Source organism: Strix aluco, chromosome 3 (genome assembly GCF_031877795.1).
Source record: "Strix aluco isolate bStrAlu1 chromosome 3, bStrAlu1.hap1, whole genome shotgun sequence".
In the NCBI taxonomy this organism is placed as follows: Eukaryota; Metazoa; Chordata; class Aves; order Strigiformes; family Strigidae; genus Strix; species Strix aluco.
In genome coordinates, this window is record NC_133933.1 from 27,768,820 (window position 1) to 27,793,213 (window position 24,394).

At 37.4% G+C, this 24,394-nt stretch overlaps 1 protein-coding gene across 13 annotated transcripts in view; it reads left to right on the forward strand.

Moving 5' to 3' along the window:
• The window catches only part of ESRRG (estrogen related receptor gamma), a 408,226-nt gene that overhangs the window by 351,059 nt on the left and 32,773 nt on the right, over positions 1-24,394 (forward strand). For all 13 annotated transcript variants that reach the window (XM_074817905.1, XM_074817904.1, XM_074817911.1 and 10 more), the window contains 2 exons: positions 3,578-3,688; positions 8,123-8,284. In XM_074817905.1, the coding sequence (XP_074674006.1) occupies positions 3,578-3,688; positions 8,123-8,284 (273 nt within the window). The remainder of the gene's footprint in view (positions 1-3,577; positions 3,689-8,122; positions 8,285-24,394) is intronic.

Here is a 24,394-nt window from a genome sequence, read left to right on the forward strand (position 1 = left end):
GGTCATCCCTGTTTTTCTCATTTGGGTTTGTTTGTTGGTTTTGGTTTTTTTTTTCTGTTGAAGAATTTTAGAATTACACTTGGTGTTGGGGAATGTGGAGAATCAACTTGCTTGTCTTCAGTGGGACTTTGTTCAGTGACATTAATGAATGTTTTGACTCTAAAAAACTGTAATGATAAGACATAGTGCAATTGATTTGGAGATGTGCCATGAGTTTATATAGGTGGGGTGGATATCTTTTCACTTTATGGTTGAGGACTGCTATGGTCAGTGAATGGAGTTGCTGAAGACTCTGGCAAGCCACATGCATAGCAGAGTCAAAGCAGAGTTCTACTTAACTTCTCCCTGTACTGTAGCTAGATGCCACAATATCCTCCTTAATAGTCTGAGTACAGAGTATGTGTTGAATTATAGCAATTACCTCTGTAATCAAGATGTTAAGCCCCTCCCACCCCGAATTAAGACAAAATTATTTTTCTTTCTTCCCTGTTTCTCTAACAGAGAAGGCATCAGCTGTTAATTAATTCTCTCATACAAGCCACAAGAGTTACAGAGAAAGATGCATGCATATACACAGGAACCTATGGATTTCAGTTTGCTACCCACCAAACTCCAATTTTTTATGGAACATCAGATGGATATACTCTCTTAAGCGGTGTCTTGCATTGTCTTTACTTCTGTAAAGACTCTTGGGAATTAAAATACCACTTAGGGTGTGTTAGATTATCAGAAATTGATTCTAAAATAGCTACTTTGTAATGGTACTTAGGAGCAAGGAAAACTTGGGACCTAAAATGATGGTAAACTCCGTACCAGTTTTACTGAAAGGATTATAAACCTCTAATTTATATTCTGTTGGTATTATGTTATCAAAAATGTTTTCACATTAGCATTGGAATTAGTTATATTAGAGATTTACGTAATTCTAAAATGCGTAATACTGTTACTTGCCCATTATTTAGAATTATAATTTTATCATTTTAAAAAAGAAAGTAGCTATATTTATAGGTATAGCTATGTATAATAGGTGAGTACATGGATCTATGTATAATTTTACTATTGTGACATTCATCTGTATTTCCTTCCATTGAGTGTGTGAATGGCTTGAATGTGTATCTTGGCAAATGCAAAGGAGGTAAAAAAATTGTTCATCTTGGTAGATTTATATTATTTTAATTTAAGCTTCAGTTCCATTACTTTTTGATTAAACATACTTCTATCTGATTCTATCCATCTTTTATCACTATGAAATCTGCTCCCAAGCAGAAAGAAGGATGGCATCTGAATTATGCAGATATAATTTTCTATCTATTTTTCTTCAACTGCTGGGCAGTCTTTTTTATACTCCCACCAATATCGCATGTGGCTTGTTCTAATCCTCTGCCTATTTCTGAATATTCAGCTGGGTCTTTTGCTACTTGTTTTTACGGCAGTGTATTGTCATGGATGTAATTTCCTTCAGGTATAGCTCAAACTCCTAATTCAGGGGTGGAGAACACTGAGATACCATTAGCTCTGAAAAGCTTTTGACTATCAGTTTTTAAAGTGTTCATGCATTTCTAAGTATAACTTTGAAAACAAACAAAAAATAACCACACTTTGATGATTGAATCACTATGGATTTTATAAGATAGCTTAGACCACAAATAGGTCACAAGTTTGGTAGTGAAATATGTAAATACCATATATAAAATTTCATTCATCATTATAAACTGACCTGTTTGGGTATGTGGTTGATTGGTTTTATTATTTATGTAATGTGATTCACAGAAGTATAACTGGTAACACACAGTGAGAATGTACTTCCTGAGTTTGAGGGAGTGAAATACAGAGTCTTGTACAGTCAACCAAATGAAATGTCACTATTAAATAGAGGTGATCACTGCCCATTTTCCTGGTAAGCAAAAGGTGGTTAGCACTGTTGTATGGAATTCACAGCATTATAGTTACAGACATTGGTTGTGTCCTTAAGCAAGGTATCTCCTGTGTTACTAACCTTTATAGATACCAGCAGTCCGTCTGTGTGAATGAGAACCCGTGCACACAAAGCCTTCCCTGCTGGTAGGGGAATACAGACTTGGATCTGTAAACTGCCATCTTCCATGGTTCAACTAGTGAGTGTTCTGGTGTGTTAGTCTCATGCCAGCTTGGAGAGTAGGAGATCGAACAGGAAAAGAAAAAAGCAGGAAATATAACAGAAGAAGACACAAAAACAAGCCAACGAGAGTTGGCCTTGGGTTTCTGGCTATTTGGCAAATGTCTTTTCTCACCAAAACCCAGTCAATCCTCTTTTGTTTTTGAGGATGAAAGAGGACTGACAGATGTTTCTGGTAACTAGACTGAGTTACCAGTGCAGGTTCATGGGCAGCATGTAAATTCAGTGCCGTGTTCTTCTTGCTGTGCACATAAACTGTAATTTCTTCAGTGGTGGCTTCTCTGCCATCCAGAAGCCAGTTTTGGAGGTATTTCCTGTGAGGGAGAGATCAAGGAGATGGGAAGTAGTAGAGTAGGGCTCAATAATGGCAATAGAAAAGATAAATAGAGGGAGAAAAGCTAAAATAGACAATGAAAAGTGAGAAAGTGAGCTGCACTTTATTGCATCGCTCATAGGGATCATTGATATGTAATGTGTCCTTGCATTCTTGTCTAGTTAAATCCATGTCATCAGGGACAAATTTTGCACTTGGTATTACTTGTCCTGTTGCCCTGCATATGTGCCGAGGTTTTCAACTTCAGCGTTATGTTACTACTTGGTTATACTGACATTTGTATGACATGGTTGTCTGGTAATCTGCCTGTGTGACTCAGAAGGAAATGTGTTATAGGACCTACCATCTTTTTTTCTCCCGCCTTTTTTCACTATGTCTATGAGAGCAGCTATAGCTTGTTTCGGGAAGGTAAGCTCTGATGCATGCGTACAAAATAAGTAGCAGAATGCTTTATTGAAACGATGAACAATATGCAGGTAGAACATAAGTGCTAATTCATCATTGATGACATCTAAATGAACAGTCATACAATTTCTTTCAAACCCTTATGAACCATTTCAGGTCTTTAAGCCACATACATGTTCTTATTTTACGAAGGATACTTACTTTGTATCCTCTGGCCGTGTTAATCCATGTTAATTAAAAGCATTTGCTTTGACTATCTAAACTCTATATGACACTCATTGTTTCTAAAGTTCTAATTCTCTGTACTTCTCTACTCATACTGTTAGCCTTGTATATCCATGGTGTTTTATTACAGCTTTGAACTTTTTCTGGCAAAGATGACTTAAGATCAGACTCTTTCAAATGGAAACTAAACGTGTTAGCTGTTTTTAATAATATGTAAAAATGAACAAATGGTTTTAAATGAACAGGAAATTATGTTGTGTACTTAGTCTTGCATGTGTGAAAACCAAAACAGCTTGCCAATACTTCTAGTGCTGCTTTCCCTTGCTTTCTGAAATTAATCTTTTGAAATAAACATGCATTTTAAATAAATATTGGAAGGCAGGAGATAGAAGATTGTTACCTGAAAGGCATCGTCATAATATATTTAATTACATGTTTGCTTATTTTTCCCAATGTAGGTGTCCGCTTAGACAGAGTACGTGGAGGTCGCCAGAAGTACAAGCGCAGAATAGATGCAGAGAATAGCCCATACCTGAACCCTCAGCTAGTTCAGCCAGCAAAAAAGCCATGTGAGTACACCAGATATACATAATTTCTCTTCGAATACAAGGTATTGACTCCTAGCCCTGTTTGCTAATCTTCTGACTGGGACAGGGGTTTGGTCAGAAGATACTACCATGAACACTATATCCATTTAGCTCTTAACATATTTTGTTTTAAATATGCTCATCTTTCTCAAGTGGAGTTGAACAAAGAGTATTTTTACAGGTGGAAGTGTATAAAAGCATGGTTTATGCAGTGCAAATTTTACATTTACAGGTTATCTTTATTTTCAGTGGTACATAAAATGGTTCATACTGTGATCATTAGTTCATTGAAGCTTCTAGTTTCAGATTTCACAAGAAAGTGATTTTTGTAGTTTTCACTAACTAAATGAGTTTGACTGCTCAACCTCCCAAAGAAAATACATTAAGAGCCTCATTAATTTATACCTATAGATTAATACACTACCTAGTATTAGATTAAAACAGCAATATGCCACACTAATAACAAGCCTAGATTGGTAGTTACTGGGCTCTAGTACTCTCATGGATTCTTTTTGCTTTGTTTTGTTATGTTTTAATAATGTCCTTGATAGTATCTCGCCAGGCTGAAATTGAGAGATGATCATCTCATTGCTAAAATACAAGTTCCATCCTCTTTGCGATTAACTAAAAATAGTTAGGGGTTTTGCTTTGCAGCTTATATAAACTCAAGCAGCGACTGTACTAATTCCATGAAGTAAATTTAATAGCATTATAGCTGTAGTGCAAGAGGCTAGTATATTACTCTGCAAAGGCATACACGCTATGTCAAGTGTTGTAAACTCTTCTGAATTCAAATGAGAATATACACGTCCAGTTGCACCTGCCAAGAAGGTTACTTTGCTCCTAAAATAGAGAAATAAGCCAGAGAAATGAGGAGGGCAAACTCCCTCTTGTCTCCCATTTGCCTCTGTCCCTGTGCCTCTGACAACACACATGTCAGTTTTAGGCTCTTGAAAATACCTGGCTGTATGGAAAATGGAATTTGTTTCCGTGCATGTTCCCCAGTAGGGGACAGTGCTGTGTACAATACGTTTGAGCATATGGGGATCTGGAGAGCAAATAAACAGTCTTTGAACTGTAAGTGAAAGGGCATTTTAGCTGTGTCAAAGAAAAAACAGCCAGTTTTACATAAAATTAAGGCTTAAGTGAACATATGGCATAGTTTCCTTTTGCCTTTCCAAAAAACATTATGCTGATTATATTCCTTCAATTGTCCAATCTGGCATCTTCTACTCAGCCTCCATAAGCTGTCCCACTGTTCTGTAAATACAATCTAGGGCTGCACTAAGCAGATTTTGCACATTATAATAAAAACTTTCTGATAATACAATAAAATTTAATAAACTCTAATGCTTAATTTCATTAGAGGTTTAGTTTTCCTGCGTGCACAGATTGTCAGTTTTTCATTTACTTGATATTGTCATTGAGTAGAAATGATAGCCTAGCATACCAAAACCGCCAAGACCAAACAGGCAAAAAAAAAAAATCCAACCCCAAAACCCCAAGCCCTTTAATATGAATAGAGGTTAACGCAGTTTTACTGAAACACAGGAGTCTGTGTGTAAACCCAAGATGACTGCAAAGTAGTGCATTACATTACCTTTAAGACGATAACTACACCAATTTCTATAAGCTCCATTTGTCTGAGATGAACTAACCTCCTTATAAATCATTACTCATTATCTGAGTGCCTCCATTTTCCTTAGCTCATCCAATTACAAACAGTTTTGTAACAAACATTTATAAAACTTAATTTTCAGATCCTGCCAGATAAGTGTCAAGACTTGAAACAGTTGAATCGGTTTTGTGTGGAAGTAGCCTGGGAGATTTTCTGGACCCTGACTGATAGTTTGTGCATAACAAAGGCACAGGAATGAAAATTGGGTTCTATTGATTCTAATTAGGGAAACATTAAATAAGATTTACCTAGAAACAGTGCTCATGGCTATTCAGTTTCCTGAGTGATGGAGCTTTTTGAGTACATTCAGAAATTTCCTATGGTCTATACTAATGCATGCTCCAATACATGTAGCTTTTTCCCCCTATAGGGAAAGAACAGGTGTTTGGAGGCTTTCCTACACCTGCTTCTGGTCTCTATTGTATTTTCCAGCTTCCCCATGGAATCTAATGGCCTGCCCGTAGATCTTGTTGATTGCAAAAATAAAAAGAATTTGAGATTTTGCAAATCCTGAGTCAAAATGTACAATATTTGTGAATCATCTACAAAAAGCCATTGGTGAGGAACCTAATAAAAAAAAATGAAAGAGGTTCTTTGGCCATTTCTTCTGTTTGCAGGGAAAAAAAAACAGAACATGGGAGTGTGAATGCTCCTTCATTCATTTATCACTGGTTAAAAAAACACAAAGTTGAAGTCCTCAGCTGCATATGTTTTGTTGTTAAGAAACTAATTTATTTATCCTACTTTCTAATACATGTAAAAATATTGGAATTAGGAAAGAAGCGATGTTATCTTTTCTCACTTAAAAGGGTTTTGTTTTCTGTGTGAAATTAAACAGGATATGAAAAGATTGTTTAAAAAATAAAAATTACGTGCAAAGGATGTTTGCCAATATAAGTTAAAACTACCATCTGTCATCTTTAAATAAGAATAGAATTCCTCATTAATCAGTTTGATAATCAGTAGAATATTGAGATCAAGAATTACTCAGTTGGCATAGTTCCTATACTTCATATAAAGCATGAATATATCCCCTTGTAATAAAACATGCTTGATGTGATGGTTTCCAGTTGGCTCTTGCACTTATTTTACGAAGGGCTAACGTATATCACAACTTCTGACACATGAATTTGGAATAAGGCAAAAATTGTAGAGACAGTAGATCAGAATCGAGCAGTTTATGTCACAAAAGAGCAGTAAAGTATCAGAAATCTGAATCAAGTGAGTATTTTACAGAAATCTGTCATAGGCTTGTAGGGAGCCTCTCTGACCCTCCTGGGCAAGTCACATCCCCGTCAACTGGGACAGTGTGGTCCATCCTGTGACTTAAATGCGGAAAGGGAAAATTATACTAATTCTGGCAACTTTCTCTGCAGTCAGAAAATACATCACACCTTCTTGCAGTGGAATCCCATCTAATCAAGCCCCATAACTCTTTATCCTAATGAAGGGAACAGATTCGTGTAAATTTGCTAAAGGTCGTCATTTGGGCTTTAAATTCTGCTGGTGCATTTGCGGTCACAAAATATGTACCTACCATGAAAAGTAAAATGTAAATGTATTGGCAAGTATAGTACTGTATCCTGTATTAGGAGGCTTAATGAATTAGTCCTTTTCCCATTTTTCAGTTCTGCCTTCTCAGAGTAACAAATCAGGCTCCTGTATAGAGATATTTCCATTGTGCCTCCACATGGATATAATGTTATTTTTATGTTTATCCTACTTATTGAATATAGAATATCAACTCTAGTGTAAATCTTCCAGGATCTTCTATTCTTTTTTTTTTTTCCTCTTCACTTTTCCTTATAACTTAATTGGTTATTCCAAATAGATTTCACAAGTCATCTGGATGAAAAAGTAAATATTTAACACATGAATGAAAATGCTATGTAGATAAAAATAACCAGTGTGTGAATAAGATAAAATATCATTCTTTGCACAAAACCAGTTTTCTGAGGTAGAGTCTGCATCTATTGATACTTTCCTTAGTTTTACACTCTTTATTCTCATTGATTTTAGTACCTATTCCTGGCTGGAAGTGAGAGGAGATCATTAGTCTATTTTTGCACTTGAAGAAGCTAATTTTATACATGATTCTAAATTTGTGTCTTTCACTGAAAAGCAAATATAAGACAACACACTGCTTTTCTCACAGCATAGGCCCTAAGGAGTACAGATTTGTTCTTAACAGTTCAACAGGCAGGATACCCATAATATAAGATATATGGGATAATGAGTACTGGGAAAGTCCTGAGACCATTTTTGTTGCAACAGTGATATCTAAAATAAAGAATGGTAGTTGGAATTGCTGACAGAAGTTACAGATTTCAGTGACTGACTAATTGCTTGTGATATTTAGTTGCTCAAAAAATACACCTGCCTTTGGGGTTGTGGGCGTTGCAGGTAATTAGAGGAAGGCATAAATTTTCTATTTGCACAGTCCAAAATACATAATTTTTCTACGAAGTTTGTATTCCGGTATTAGGAGGTGGTCATGTATCTGTACATTCCGTTAAATTTACTATCTTAAGAACATACATGTCTAGCTTGATAAACATTGTTAATGGATGAGATTTGTTTGTGCTGTAACCACTTAGAAGCCAGTGAAGTTACAATAAGGTTTAATTGGGCCCAGTATTTTAAGACAAATTCTTGCGCACTTAGAAATATGAGCCATCTGTTTGAAAAGTAGAATGATGCTACTGGTGATCTTGTACTGTTCTGGACCATTTTTACAGATAACAAGATTGTCTCCCACTTGCTGGTGGCTGAACCAGAGAAGATCTATGCTATGCCTGACCCTACTGTTCCAGACAGCGACATCAAAGCACTTACCACGCTTTGTGACCTGGCAGACAGAGAACTGGTGGTGATCATTGGATGGGCAAAGCATATTCCAGGTACATACAGTATTTATTGCAAACAGATGACATACAGAAATCATCGCATGGGTTATTCTGTTTCAGTAAAAAATATGATTTGTTCTCTCACTACAATGCACAAAGTTTTCTTAAGGCTTTGGATTATTCACGTAGGACATATGTTAGATGATAATATATCGTACTTTGGAAATAGTATTATTGTTTCTATGAGTGTTACTATGTTAATAAGTTTTACATGCTGCTCAGTGAATGATTTTTTCTCGTGTATTACTTTTATTAAGATGAACTTACCTTGCTATCCAGAGCATTAGCCTGGTATGAAGGGAGTGTTAAGTCCTTTCATCTGTACTCATCTGATTCAGCCGTATTGAATGTAAGTCTGGTTCTACATTACATAAATGCAGCACTATCTTACCCTGACCACAGGAGGTGCAAAAATTCAGTTATATTTTGGCATGGCACAGAGGAATTGTTCTCTTCATTGAATGAGCTACTGTGAGTGAGAACTGAATTGTACCAAAAGTTCTCTTCTTATAGCTTAGTAGTTCTTTGGTCTGCATAAAATAGACTATGGTCTACATCACAGAAGTGTGTTGATATTATAAAGGCTGACTGGCAATCTTGTTAGCAAGAAGAGTGGGAGTCATCCAAAGCAGTTTCTCAGAAGATTAGCAATTTCTTCAGATAACATTTCAGGTATGTTTTGCTTCCCCCCCCCCCCCCGCCAAATGCTGAGGTATTTGTGCTTGCTCTGTGCGCTAGCAGGCAAACTTATAGAGAGTCTCCAGGGTTGTCACCTGTCACCTTTCACAAATGGTGAAGTCACACAAAAAAGGTTGCCTTTTTTTCTTGTTTCTTAAGGTATTTTTCTAGTCCAGCAGATGAGTGAACATGTTGGTGTGTTTTCATCAGCTCGTTAGTTTTCTAGTTTTGATAGTGGAGCCTTATTGAGCATAAGAACAGATAACCTTTAATTCCTCTGAGTAATACATCATCCTCATTTTAGATGTGATTTTGGGATACCTTAATAGGTATATAGTCAGTTGTTTGTTTATCAAAGTTAAATATATTTTATTTCTAGTATCAAAAGGAATCACAAAGAAATAGAAATAGTCTTCCTGGCGGTTTTTTCCCTTGTGCTGACCAGCACAAGGCTTCAGTTCTTCTGGTACGTGTTTCTGGGTCATCTTTGATAACTATAAACACTAACAAAGAACAGTAATAAAAAAATAGGTACATTTATGGATTGTTGTTTTTCTTCAGATGAGGGACAACAACCTACATACGCTAAAACTGCCGGTATGTGACACGGTTGAAATTTAGTCATTCTCTGTGCCACAAATAGCATATAAACAAGCTTTTGTATCACAAGCAATGTTTTTCTGGTACAGTTAACTTATTTCTGTCTCCTTAAACTAGTTTGTCTTTATGCTTTGAATGCTACAGTAATTTCTTTAATCAAATTGATGGAAGTCCCTTTCCCAGCCCACACTGAAACCAATTTATTGGTCATGATACGCCAGCTATGTTGCTAACAGTCGTAACGAACTGTCAGGCAATATTGCAGTGAAGCTAATTTGAAGTCATTAGGTGTGCAGCGTTCAGGCAACAATTTGTTACAGTGGTTAGGAACACAGCTGACATTTCTGAATGGCTTTGTTCAGAGCAGTTCTAGATGAGCCCAAGCAAATTGTAAACTAATTTAAACATCACTCTATATTATAGGAGCTACTTTGTCTTACACTGGTTGCTAATAAAGCACCCGAAATTAAGTCAAAATGAGTTAAATAGGTGAGTTTGAGTTTCATCTTTGGAAGATACCTAGATCACCTTAACCAAAATAGAGTAGCTCTCAACGAAGTCAAGTCATGCTCCATAGTAGTTGCAGGGGAGCTTTTGTCAGTTTGATTTGTGAATATGCTGTGTAGCTTTGATTTGGCTGGAGGAGTAGGAAGAGCAGAGGGATGAGTCTGAGCAGCCTTTAAAATGATGGCTTTGGTTAGTGTGGAAGAGGTACCGGATGCTGGAAACTGGCCTTGAATATTTAAAGTCTGTGATCTGAACCAGTTGAGGAACATTTCTGCCATCAGGCAGCCTTTTATTACAAGGCAAACAAAAAAACTCACCTGCTGTGGTAAAGCTACACTAGCTAAGTTTGCTCACCTGACTCCATTTAGGAATGAGAAGGAAAAAAAAAAAAAACAACCAAAAAAACAACCAGGAAATAAAGATAATCTTTTTATAAGCCTTCTGGTAACAGAGGGCAGTGATAAAATCTGTGCTTGTTGTCTGGCATTTGATCGCAAAAAGCAAAAGGGCTTGACATGCTAAAGGGCAAATGTGATGAGCTTTTGTAGCTTGGTTTTGAATGATGGAGTACGGCTGAACTTGGACTGCCTACACTCAGCTAATGTCTGGCACCAAAAAACTTGTAGAAGAGCCTGGATTGGTGCTAGCTGAGTGTTTTCTAAGCTAACAAATGAGACTGTAGGCAGAAACATAACAGAATTAGAAACAGGATGAGTTAGAAAAAGGGTGCAAATTACATAAAAGTTCACTGTAGCTTAGCGGACTAAGTAAACCCTTGGTGTAAATCTCTTGGAATCAATTAATTATACCAGTAGTGAATTTGTGCCTAGCACAGCAAAGCAGCAATCAGCAAATCTTTCTTTCCTATAGTGGTTTCTTAAGGTTCAGTGTAATTAAAGGCCCTTATATATCAGGTGCTTAATAATGAATAAAGATCTCAGCTGTAAAACATTAGAATTCAAAGTAAAATTTGTCTTTGTGGAAGAGACCAAAATAATGTTTTTGCTATTCTAACAGAAAGTCTTTTAATGAGACTATCTATAAAAAGGTAACAATGCAATGTGCATTCTGTCCTGGCCAACCACTTCCCATTGCAGTCATAGACTAAAAAAATGTTTTAAAATTGTACAAAGTTCAAACGCTTTCATAAAATCATTAGTATTTTTGGGCTATTGGAAACATTTCAATAGTTGATTTTACTGAACAAAAAGTCTATGCCATCTACAAAAGGAAATATTGAAAGAAAAATATATATGGAAAGCCTTTATCAGTAAATAGAATTAGTCTCCTTGCATTTATAAATCAAATAAATGGAAAGTGTGTTGTTATGAAACATGACCATGTCTTATCTGAAGAAGAAAAAGATCACAATGGCATTAGGAAATGCTTGACTTTAGTTAGAGGAGCGTAAGGGCACAAGAACAGATGATGGTGCCCTAATAGCCCTTTTTAAGAATGACAGGGCCCCGCCATTAGCATCCTTTTATATCCTTGGAAATTGCTCATGCCTCGCTTTTCTGGTTCCTATCTGCCTGACTCTTTTTTATTTCTCTTTCAATTTCATCCGCGCTCGGATAAGCGCATGCTAACACAATATGATTGAGCTGTAAAATGGAACGCTGTCGCCTCTAATCTCTTTTATGTAGATATGGAGGTACTTCCACACTCCACTTCATTCTCTCTCCATTGTTGGCCTTTTTAGAATGTGTTGCCGAGTAATGGAGGCTCAGTCAAATATTAGAGCTAGGTTTCACAGGGTGTGATAAGAAGATTATCAGCCCAGCAGTCAGATCTATTGTTGTTCTTTGTGTCAGATTAAAATATTCCGATGTACTGTAACTTTGTTAGTAAAATACTGAAGGCGCTTAGGGAGAGGCCAGTGCTGCTTCGTCTCCTGCCTGATGAGACAAAACGCCTATTAACTGACCTAAATAAATTGTAAATGTATTTATGAAACCTCTGCAAGACTTTGCTATTTTATATTTATTATTATTCTTTTAAATTTTATTTATCTTTTAAATAAGAGAGCCCTGCTTAATTCAATATTTGCTGGTGGTTGAGTTTCTTACCCTTTGCATTGTATTTTGGGGAGATTCCATTTTATATTGGTTGCATTATATTAATTAAACTCTTCTCCAGTATGGGGTGGAATTCTGCTGATACCTAGTCACAGTATCAGAGTCATTTAGGCACAATTTCTGTAATGTAACTATCTCATTGACATTCAGCAAAAATGTGCAATGTTCTTTCATATTAAGTGGCAGCAGGAAACATTAAGCTCTTAAAAATGTGCATAACAGGAAGCTAAAGACAAAATGTTCTCTAAAAATTTGCATGCATAAAAAACATCAACCAGACCATAGAAATCAACTTTTTGCACTTAAAATGAAAAATTTGTTTGGAAACAGTAAATCAGACTAATACATCAAAAATAACTAGTTACATTATTTAGTAAAATAAGCCTGCTTGTCTTCAGCTGTGTCCCTGTTTTGCTAGCAGTAACCGTGTTCAAGAAAGGGAATAGTTAGAAATTGGTACTGCCACTGGTACTAGTATTAACAAAAAAAAAAGGGGGGGACATGATTTTGATGGAGCAAATCCAAGGATGTTTTGAATATTTTAGTGTTAATGTTAATGTTTTATGAAACATTATTGTTCCGGCATACTCTTTGTGGAGGACAATATAATATTTAAGCTTTCCTTTCCAAAGCAGCTCTCAGGGGTGTAGTTTAGCATTCTAATACTGAACAAGAACGTGATTTGCTGCAGAGTTGTCATTTCTAAAATGCCCTTTTCTCATCATCTGTTTCAGAAATACCACCCCATGTGGGTAAAGTACAGAGAAAAAGTTGACCATAATCACTTTTGGAAAGCTAATGTTTAAGAAAGCATGAGAGCATACATATATGGTACATCCATGCAGATACGAATTAGGTATATAGGTACCTGCTCTCACGCACGTAGTTTATGTATCTCCATCTTAGTGGACATACAGCCTGTGTTTGAATGACAGAGAAAAAGTGCTGAATGTTACTTTATGGTAGTATTCACGTCAGTAGGACTTTGAAGACAGACTGAAATCATATGTTGGAACTGCCTGGTGCATATAATCACATACGTTGTAGCTATAGCCAGAATCCTGTTTATGCCCAAATCCTGGATTGTTATCTGAGCTCTGCAAGGGGAATAGATGTCTTCCTGTATGTCTGTACCACGCTGCTTGCTACTGTAAAATTTGCTTCTGCTGAGGTTGAGGCCTTCTCTAGTCTCTGGTGCTGCTAGCTGAATTCAGGATGGTTTCAGACAACATGAGGACTCCCGCAGCTGTCTTATCGCCCCCTATCACAGGGTGCCAGTCACTCCACAGACAGGTGGCCATGTAAATGGAGTGTTTACTGCTCATGTAACATGGAATGGACTATGAGCTGTTTCGTGCTGCCTAAGAGGTTTGTAGTGATAATAACTTGAGCCTCCTGGAGAACCAGGACATCCTGCCCTATATCAGTGTGCTATCTTGGACACTTTTCAAGTTCTCTTTGCCTTGTATTTATCAAAAGCCCACTATCTGCTCTTCTTTTAACTCCTTCTACACACATGCACTAATTATGAAAATCAGACATACTTTTCCTGTGATGGAAATGCTCTTGAACTCACAACTTGCATGACATATGTGATCTGAGGCAGACCACTCCCTGGGCCTTACAGGTAGAGATTCCAGCCAAAAGGTTTCTCAAAAACTACTGACTTCCTTGATCTCTGTCACTAAATTGTACAGTGTGGGAAATCAGCATTTGACTGTCAGTTTTATTTTTGAGCATTAACATGGATGGACTGCCTGACACTGCCAGTGTTTAGATCACCATGTTGATTCAAGCTTCTCTGAGCAGAATGGAACAGCAGTGTGCCTAAAATGCTAGCAGTTCATCTGTCCTGTCATTTGAAGTGCTAGGAATAGTGGGATTTTTTTTTTTTTCTCATTTTTTGAAAATAGTATCACGGAGAAGGTTTAAGTGTTTTTGCAAGGGAGGGAGGAAGAGGTAGGATTTCCAGTATAATGCATGAATAAACATGTCCACAGTCTCTTAGCCTTTTCAAAACAAAACAGGGATCTGCAGTGTGGTAAAAGGTAGTTACAGAAAGGTCTGTTTGTTTATTTTTAAAAGTATTTAATATGTCCACCTGAGATATGATGGCAGACTATTCTTGATGGATCTGTTGCTGAAGTCAGTGGAAAAATTTCAGCTGATTTCAGTACAAAAGAGTAGGCTTTGTGTGCAACTAGAGATGCACGCACCATCAGTGTGTCTGCTAATCAGAAGAGACTAGTTCCAGTTCAGAACTGAGAGAGACAGCAACGGAGAGGTGAGGAGGTTTCTAGTACTGCTAGACATAGATGTCCTGGGGTAAAAAGAGCACTTTAGTGTCCAGGATAGTCACTTCTGGCATTTTTTACTAGCATTAAATTAACTGAGGGGAAAAAAAGAATATAACACCAGGCATATAAACATCTCATCACCTGTAAATTATATGTTAATATAAAATAAATGTGCAGTAAGACTTTTAAAAAAGTATCTGGAACTCTTGCTAGTTTTGACTAAAATCCCTGTCTATTTGTTGAAAAAGCTTGTTTCAGAATAAACATCACCAAAAGCAAAACAAAAACAAAAAATTGAATTAACAGGTAACAAAAGAACTTGGCTTAATTCTTATGTTTCACTTTTTTTAAAAAAATAATAAATCCTTCATTAAAATCCTCTCAAGATCAGAATTAAACAATGACTTCATTTCTCTGTTCACCTTTTATTCACAGACAAATACTTGGCCTCTTCCTTCCAGCTGTCTTTTTTTTTTTTTTTTTTTTTTTTTAAACAAGTCCTCTCCCTCCACCCATGCCCCCAACATACATACTACACTGTCTGGCTGTTGCACTTTTTTTTTTCCCAGTGTCCCCCTTTATCTGCCTCAACCAATCTCCAAATGAATGCATGTCTATCATGGCCTTAGCTTTGACACTCTGGATATATTGATTAATAGTTGCCCTAAGCTCCTTTTAGCAAATCAAATTTTCACTTTTAGCAAGGATTTCGCCTCTGATTTATTCAGCAAAGTGAAATGCACTAAATTGACTTTGACATTCAGGGAAAATGGCTGAAAAACAAAGAGGGGAGGAAAGAGATATAAATTGTGTGGCAGCTGGAGACTTCAAGCATAAAAGAGGTAGTTTTCTGTAGAATATCACTGGTTAATTTGGAAACATGCATTTAAACAGGAGTGGAAAATTATTTTCTTAAAATTAGATATTTTTTAGACTGAGGATTTGGGCTATAATAAGGTTTACTTAGCAAAATGCAATATATTCAACCCAAATTCATCACTTGCTAATCATGGTGCAAGTGTGGGATCCACTTTTGTTGCCACTAATAATTATTATGTTAAACGAGAGACAAAGAGGTTTCTGAGTAGTTTTATAATGAGGTGCTAAATTGGTAAATATCTTCCTACCATTGCATTATGTTGTTCACTCCTGTGGCCCTTTAAAAATAAGAAATGATTAATAAAAAGAGAGCAAATCAACAGTAATGAATGCCAGTGCTTTTCATTTTCTTTCTGTAAACAAAAATGGCTATTATTTGATTCTTAAATGCAAGAGTATAAAAAGATGTAGAAGCCATTCCCAACTATTCTAGCAAAATCAAGAATGTTGTATTACCCTGGATGACTTGTAGGCTGACGTACACAGCCTGCTTCCTTACTTGCAAACATTGTGTTACTGAAGTACCATGAGGCCAAGAAACCACTGTTACATATTTAAAAGTGTTCGAAGGTGATGCTGAGTAGAATAAAGGAGGGGGAAAAAAAGAAAAAAAATTTGAATCTGATCCGTTAGCACATCTGGGTTTTTTCTGAGGTGGAGTGTAAGAAGATGCAAAATAAAGACATAAGAAATGGTTTGGTCTTATTCACTGATCAGGCATTATAACAAGAATTTCTAAAAGAAAATACATATGGTAGTTTGCCCAGTTAATCCATAGAGACAGACCAAGAGCCTTTGGTAGGATCAGTCGTCATGGGTGTACATGTCAAATGTGCTATGCCAGCCTCTGTTGTTTAAGGATCTGGCCCCGAAGGGAGAAACCCCCATCAGCAGTCAGTATGTCAGTTGGAGCTGAGAGTTTTCTTTGTCCCCTGTGTGTACTTACCACCTCAGGACTCTGCAGCAATGTGCAGAATCGAGCTTTAAGCAAGTATTTCCACTTAAAGGACAATACTCACCTTTGTACCCACTTCTTGTGTGACAAACGGGTTTACTAGATTAGGTCTGTGTAAATTGCATATGACTCAGTAAGAGTTTTCCTTCTTCTGAGCCAACAAGGAATTAATCTTACAACCAGAGGGTAGGAAGTCTAAATGTATCTTAACCTTTTTAATTTTACTGTAGTCTCCATTCTCTTTTTTTCTGTAAGCAAGCTGAATTTGAGACTTCAGCAATAATCGCCTTTTGCAAGTGGGACAGTGTCTGGAGTTCCATACAGGACATAGCTGGGCACATTAGATTTTCAGGCATCTTATCTCTTCAAAGTCATTTCACTGCCACCCCCCATAATTTAGTTCAACTGCCAAGCATATGAAAAGACTGCCAGTTTAAGAGCGTACTGTATGAAAGAATTTAAACTTCTGCAATAGTCTTTGAGAGGGTCTCCTTTTCCAATCTTTCCCTAATTGTACAATTGATACCTCAAGGGCCACAAGGCAGGAAGATGCCTTGCTCAGAAGCACAGTAAGAAAGTTGGAACAAATCCTGATGTTATTCCTTAGGTGAGGAATTTGCAGAAGAGCCAAATGATGCAGAACTGAGGCTATCATTTATGTTCACTTCTGTATTTGTGGGACTCCTCTCCTCTGGAAAAATAAGGCTTTTTTCAACCAGATTCAGAATATAAAGAACATCCAAAGAGATATTTTTTTGGTCAGTTTTAGAATTCCTGAAGGCTTTGTTTGGAAATAAGATCATAAATGTTACATGTCATTTAAATTGGCCTGTGAAAGGATCATAGCAGATGCTGGGAGTGCAGAAGTAAACATAGCTCTCTTAAGGTAACCATTTAGTCCATTTTAAACTAAACAGGCGACTTACTCATCTAACTTAGCCTCCAACAAAAATATATTTACTTTGTTCTGGGTGGGGAAGAAAAAGCAGCTTTTCAGTCGTTTGTGTTGATACTGTAAATCTAGGATGGGAGACGGGAGGGAAAAAAGAGCCAGTTGCTCAGACTGGATTTAGAGCAGACAGGTATGCAGACCTGTATGACTGGGTCAGCAGCACAGGATGGTCTAGTTTCCTAAAGTCAGCTGAGACCAGTTAAATACTGTAATTCTAAGGATGCCTCTACTTTCTCTCTGGATGAGTTCGGCTTCACACCTGCTTAACCTACATTAGAATAGGATTAATTACCTGAATTGCAAGGCCCCCTTAGCCAGTCAGCACGTTTCTGGCAGGGCACATGGTGACCTGGGCCTGGTTATATATATAGTATAGGGATAGCAGGGGAGCACCTGGGATGTAATGGCAAGGCTCGATCCAGCCTGATAACAGAATCAGCAGTTTTTAAAAATGAGTCTGCAGTAATCGCCTTCTGCATCAGCTGGATCATGCAAGAGCTTTATGAACTCATGTCTTCACTGCTAGTAAGCTTTTTTTATTGTGCAATGCTCAATTTATGCACACATATACATGTGTGTGTGCATACACATTTATGTGTGGAGAAAGAATCCCAAGAAACATGGGAGACACAGAATCCAAAGAATGCAGATACTGAATGCTCCTCTGTTTAATTACTTAGATGGAGCACTTACTTGGCCGTAACTTTTAAGTCATTTTTTCATGTTGTTTTAATTAACTGTCTCCAAGTTTAATACTGTATAGCAGGGAGAAATATTTGGGTAATTTTCCATGCAAGAAAAAAACAGTGAACCTTCCTTTCATTTGAAAACATGTTCTATAAAGAGAAAGTTCTCTGACAATATGTTGGTCTGCCCAAAGGATTTTCCAGCCCAGGCTCCTGAGGCGTGTATTATAGACGAATGGAAATTTCACAGTATAGCTCTGAACCTTCTCCCCAAGATGTTTTTATCTGCCATGTTGTGCACCATCAGTTTCAATCAGCTGCATTAACAGTTGAGGTGAAATCAAATATTGAAATGAGATCCAACTACAGACACAGAAGGCTCCAAATTCAATGGAAATGACACTTGAAAAGTAGAGTCAGCTAACTTACAAGGTCCTGACACGTTACGCATGAGAACACTGTGGCAAAGAGTTGTGATGAAGGTGGAGAAGAGGCAGGAGGCAAATCTGTGCGTGATGTGCATCTAGCTGGTGGAGAGATTAGAGGGAACAGTTTAGCATGTAAGGGCTGCTGCTCATATGTTTGTTCAAAGAAGAATCTGCATTTACTGACATAAATATGTCATGACATTAGCAGGTTGCAGGGTGCATTTCTAGCCAAGAGATTTTCCTATAACTATACTATAGCATTGTGCCTGCCTTAATGAACAGGCATTGGACTCCGAACTTGCTTGATTCAAGCTATATCTGGTAGCATATGGAAGTTACCATGACCCTTGTGTCTTCCATCAATTAACTGCACTTGCTGTGAGAATTTTGAGTCCTTCCCCATATCGGTCTCTTGTAGAAAGTCATTCTCCTCTGTGGCCCGTCCTTCACTTTTTACTACTTTGAAGTTTCCCAGAGATAAAGTTGACTGTTTTGTAGATTCAGGAGTGCATTGCTTAGTGTCAGTGAATCTTCAGATTTAACATGCACTATGCATTGTGAATTCCAGATGATCTTTATTCAGTGAAATTGGCAGGAGTCTATTTTGAAGAGTTTCTTTGCAAGTTACAAACCGATTTCCAGACACCATTAATGATTTGTGCTGAACACTGCCTAATACATTCAGCACAAATTTGGAGTTCACAGTGATGGCAGGATTGCACCTAGCACTTCGGCAATGATGAGTAACTTACTGTGTACTATAATCCTCATATATGAAGCACGCCATGGTCTCTGTAATCAAAAGGCCACTGGAAACAGGGTGCTTCAGAAAGGCACTAGTCAGGGAATGCAGGTAGAGTTGGGGATGAACATTCTGCAGGATAATTCAATCAGTATCATGAACCTACAGAGGGCAGTGTCTGACAAGAGGCTCAGATGGGCATTTCAGGACATAAAGTCAAGAGAAGAGGGTGTTGACAGGGAATATTTGCATACTCATCACCGTAATCAGCCAGCATCAATGACTTTCAGAGAACCTGCTTGGAGGAAAAAAATACACCTAAAAAGAGCTTATGACACGGGAAGATAGGAACACAGGCTGCCGTGGGTCTCCTGAGTTCCAGTGCTACAGCCAACACAGGTGAACTAGAATTTGCCATCGGTAGTTACGCGGAGAAGTGTACTGTCTCCGTGGTAGAAAGTGGTAGCTATTTATATACTGAATGGCAACACTAAACAATTTAGGAGAAGCAGTGAAGTGTGTCCTACCCAATTAAAAATGCAGTGAGAATTTTAGGTAGGCAAAATGTAATTATTTAATTGGAATTTGACCGGGATGCTTTTCCACTGTTAAAATAAATATAAATTACATGAGCTGTAAAACTTTAAATTATGAAAATATTTTGAGGTCTTTGAGCATGGTAATTGGAGCTATATATTCAGCTTTGTTTTTAACCTGACACTTCATAATAGCTGTTCCCTAAAGCAAGTTTTTTTTTTTTTTACATTATCGAATATCCCTTAGTGAAGCAAATTAGCAATCAGTCTGGAAAATATTTAAGTAGTACAATCACATTATTTACACAGACACTTCCATTGTGCGGAGTTCTCTGTGTTCCCAAATATTTGTAGGATCACTTCCTCAGCTGTCAACATTCACACTCAAATGTCCCTCTTTAGTAAAGCTCTGTATGAAAAGCTATTTAGGCCAATAGAAAGACTTGCCTTGATTTCAGTGTGCTTTGGATCAATCCCTAAATATGCAGGTCACAATCTGAAACCTGTGTGTACCTCTGAGCTTTATTATTTGCCTTCTTCTTGACTTACCACTTCTGTTTAAAAGGGGGAGGGGGCCTTGGTGCAATTCCTTGCACAAAGTTTTTTATTATTAAAAAGGAAGAGAATCCTACTGTGGAGAATTAGGGTCATTTACTGTAAGCACTATAAGAGTCTGGTTTTATCTAGAACCATATTTCAGCCGTTACAGAAACATCAGCATCTGGCCAGAATGATAGAATGTTTATTGTGAAATATATTATTTAACTGTTTATGTTATCAATATGGTGCAGATAAAAATCTACAGAAAGCCTACATTTATTGTTTGGGAGGATTTTAAAACATCATCCAGCATGCCTCTGATGCTGTGGCTACAGTGATTCCAATTGCTCGAATCATATTATCCAAACTACATTCCCCAATTAATGTCCCATCAGGTTGAGGAATTCCAAGTATTTATTCTGTAACTTTTGTACTGGTGAGGAGTGTTCTCCTGGGGTTCCCTAATTTAAAACCACTTTTATTTTCTTATGAAGTTTTTTTCCTCTCACTCAGTAAAGACTTTTATATCATTGAGTTTTGCTTTTCGGCTTTATGCTCACTGCTTTTTAAGGACTGAAGGCACAGTAAGTCCTATCCTGGTACTCCCACTGATACATTTGTACAGTGCTGAGGTACAGTCTCCATGTTACATCCATACTTGGCTCGTTATCCTCTTATCAGGCTCTTTGCATCCCTTTGTTTATTTGAGGAGACAAGAAGACTGTGTGAAGGCTGCTTAGTCAGGGATATCAGCGTTGTTGGCAGGGGAGTGATTGCCAGTTGAAAAACAAGGCATTATTGCTCATTTTTTCCCTCTTATTAGTTTGATTACATTTGCAAATCAAATCAATCCATCAGACATGATCAGGCCTCGTCCGCATTTTAAGGAATAGTAATCTCCGTCTAATAAGATGCAAATGTGTCACATCGGTAAGTAACCAATAAATCATCGTCTTGTCTTTGGCAATCATTAAATATCAGAACCAACAGTCAATTTTTAGTATTTTCAATTTGCGATATGCCGCTGGAATATAAAGATAGATGGACGTAATTACACAAACCAAACACTATTTCAGTTCATTCCAGACAGCAAATTTAGTGGAAGGTATAACTGGCTTGTCATCACACTACATTATTCCTGGCGGTTCATGCAAAGTTCACAGACAAGCTTCAAATGGACATTGCTTTTTTTACTTCCCTTAACAACATTCCCACTACCACCACCAAACTTCAATAAATGACTTGAAATGCTGTAGGACATCACTTCCATCAGTGCACAAAAAGGCACAGAAAGAGAAACATTGCTGCTTTTCCCAGTGCAGGCACCTTGTGCATGTATGAGACTGAAATCCAAAAGTTTCCTAATACTTGCCACATTCTTCCTCTCTCTTTCTTTTCTTTTCTTTTTAGACATTTTAATCTGAAACTTCAGTTTTTCCACTGACACAGTATCTGTCTTTCACAATTTTTGCAAGTTAGCTCACATTTAGTAATTTCAGAACATAGTGAAGACAGTGAGAAGGATTGGCACACCAGCTTCCCTCTCTCTCCTCCTCCCATACCCATCTTTTTAAAGGAGTGAGAATTCAAATTGTTTTTCTTTATCCTTTTTTTTTTTTTTTTTTAATTGATTTGGGATTTGGGAAAATTGATTGCCTCATGTGCATCCCAGGGATTAATTGATATGTCTATTGTCTGATTTGCAATGTCTTGCTTTCCATTAATGACTCTATTTGTATACAACAATTTACATGCTTTTCAAGAGAGAAAGAGACATAAGCTGGCAGCACTACTGGCAAAAGAAACCCAAACCTTGTCTTAAACAGCGTAGCTTTTACCCAGATATTTTAGGCTGTTTTAATAGTATAGGGTACAGACCCTAAAAATACAGACTTGCAGCAGACTGCTAATTTCAGCAAGAATTTGGGCCTGTTGGAAATTATATTGCTAGGCCTTCTTACAGTGCTGAGTGACATGAGAGAGGGAGAGAGTGCACAATACTGTCTCTCTGCTGCGACACAAGCGGCTATGCGGAAATAAGAAAAGAGGATTTTGTAGGCTTGTGCTGACTTATGTAGGTTTCCAGTGCACCAAAGCCAGACAGTGGGCTTACTGTATTTGACCTTAAGAAACTTCTTGCTAGGAGCTGTGTGCCCTGGGTGGACTTGCTGTTGCAGCATCCTGTCAGTTATGTTTGTTTCAGCTAACCCACTTTGAGAAGCTGAACCTCAGGTGCTTTGGAGTGACTTTTGGAGAGCTCCTTTGTCCTCCTTCATGAGGAAATAATTTTCACAGGAGCAGTTTGATTTGATTTGGTAAATGAATTAAATGGAAATTAGGGAAGGGGCTTGCTTGTGAGCCCACCTACTTGCTTTGGGTTCCCCATCGTGTTGAGCTCCTGTTAAGGTGGGAAGAGTGATTTTGCAAAAATGAACTTGTAAACTCCTGGATGGTCACTGCATCTTATTCATTCTTGGCATCAAAACTCTTGTTCTTTGGTGAGGGAAAATTGCAAAGAAATACTTGAGAGCTGCACACAGTGTTGATTCCACATGTCAGATTCAGACAACTTAAAATGTACCATCAATTAACAAATATTTATTTTTGCTATTTTGAAACAAAAGATGTTGTTACGTGCTTTTACCTATTTTTATCCTTACTGTAGCAGCTTTGTGAAAACAAGAGGTTTATTCCAGGTTTAAAATGAAGCAACTAAGCAACTTTAGCTCCGTTGTCCTAACAAAGTTTAAGCTTTCTGGCACTGTTTTCCAAAGATCTCTTTACATTAACATATTCCTAGATGTTTCATACCTCAGTGGCTAGACTAATGCTGTCTAGGTCTCTTGCAAAAGTCTCCCCTGTCTCTGTAATCTCCAGAGACTTTGGTGACTAAAAGCTCACTGAGGCCGTGTGCCTAAGAAGCTCAGTACCAGAACCTTATGTTCTGTCTAACCAATTTACATACTACCATGGTATGTTTAATTTGCTTTTTCATCAAATCAATAATGGGTCTAATTGAAAAAATTGGCAGAACTGCATCCAACCTAACTACCAATGTCAGTGTTTTCAGGAAATCGGAGATGTTACACAGCTATGCAAGTGACACCTGTGTTAGTGGTGCACCTCTGTTGCGAGTGTGTACAGAAACAAACATTACTCAGGTGCAGCATCTGTACCAATTGATCACTATGCTATCAGAATTAATCACCTGGTATTCAGCTCAGAGAATAAAATTTACATCTTAATGTATGACACGTATTCCAGCACACACATGCACTACTAAAAATGGTACTATTCACTCCTGTTTGGAAGTGTGCATCTATTTTCATAGGCAAAGCCTAGTGATTCTTGTTTTTAGCAAATTCCCAAACACTTGGGGTGACTGGTTCTATTAAGTTACGTGGTTTCAAAGATGAACTCATAAAGGACTGTATAATAAAATAGATTTTGTCCCTGGAGTTACATGTCTCAAATCCTGCCCTCACTTTCACAAGAAAAAAGGACTTTTGAGGATCTTCAGTGCTCTGCAGAAAATAACCCATGTGAAGATAAATAAGTAAAGTTTGGCACTGTACAAGATTGGCGGGCCTTCAGCAAGATGGCCCAGCGGTGTTGCAGGTGCATTGGCTAGCACTGTGGAGAAGCTTGTGTGAGAACTACACAAAATTGTAGCACGTGCTCTCAGTTCCTCACTGACACGAGTGCTCGGCTAGCACTGCTGCTGCGGATGGAGCCGTGCTTTATGCAGAGTCTGCTCAACGTCTGGGGGGCTGGCAGAAGGGTTCAGGCCAGGTGCACCAACTGCGAGATGAGTATTTTAAAATATTAATTTTAAAAGAAAGAAATGTGGATTTCAACTTTATGTTCTGTATAATTGCAGAGCTAGCAGGATTTTAAAATATGGCAAAGCCTTAGTCATTAGCATAGGGTAATCACCTTTGCTGTTTAAAAACAAAATAATAACAATAGAAAAGGTATTGTACAGTGACACATGGAAATTTAATGCTTTTTAGAGAAATTTTGTAGGGATTTTTTATTATGTGGCTAATTACATATTTACATGTAATGGCACTAGCAGAGCCATTACAGTCCATTGGGTAAATAATATGCATTTTAAAAACCATTTATAAATATGTATTTATTTGATGGACCAGAACGGTTTTTTGAAGTCATTCTCATCCACTGAGTAAATAATATATGGATTGCTTTTAAAAATAAATATGTAT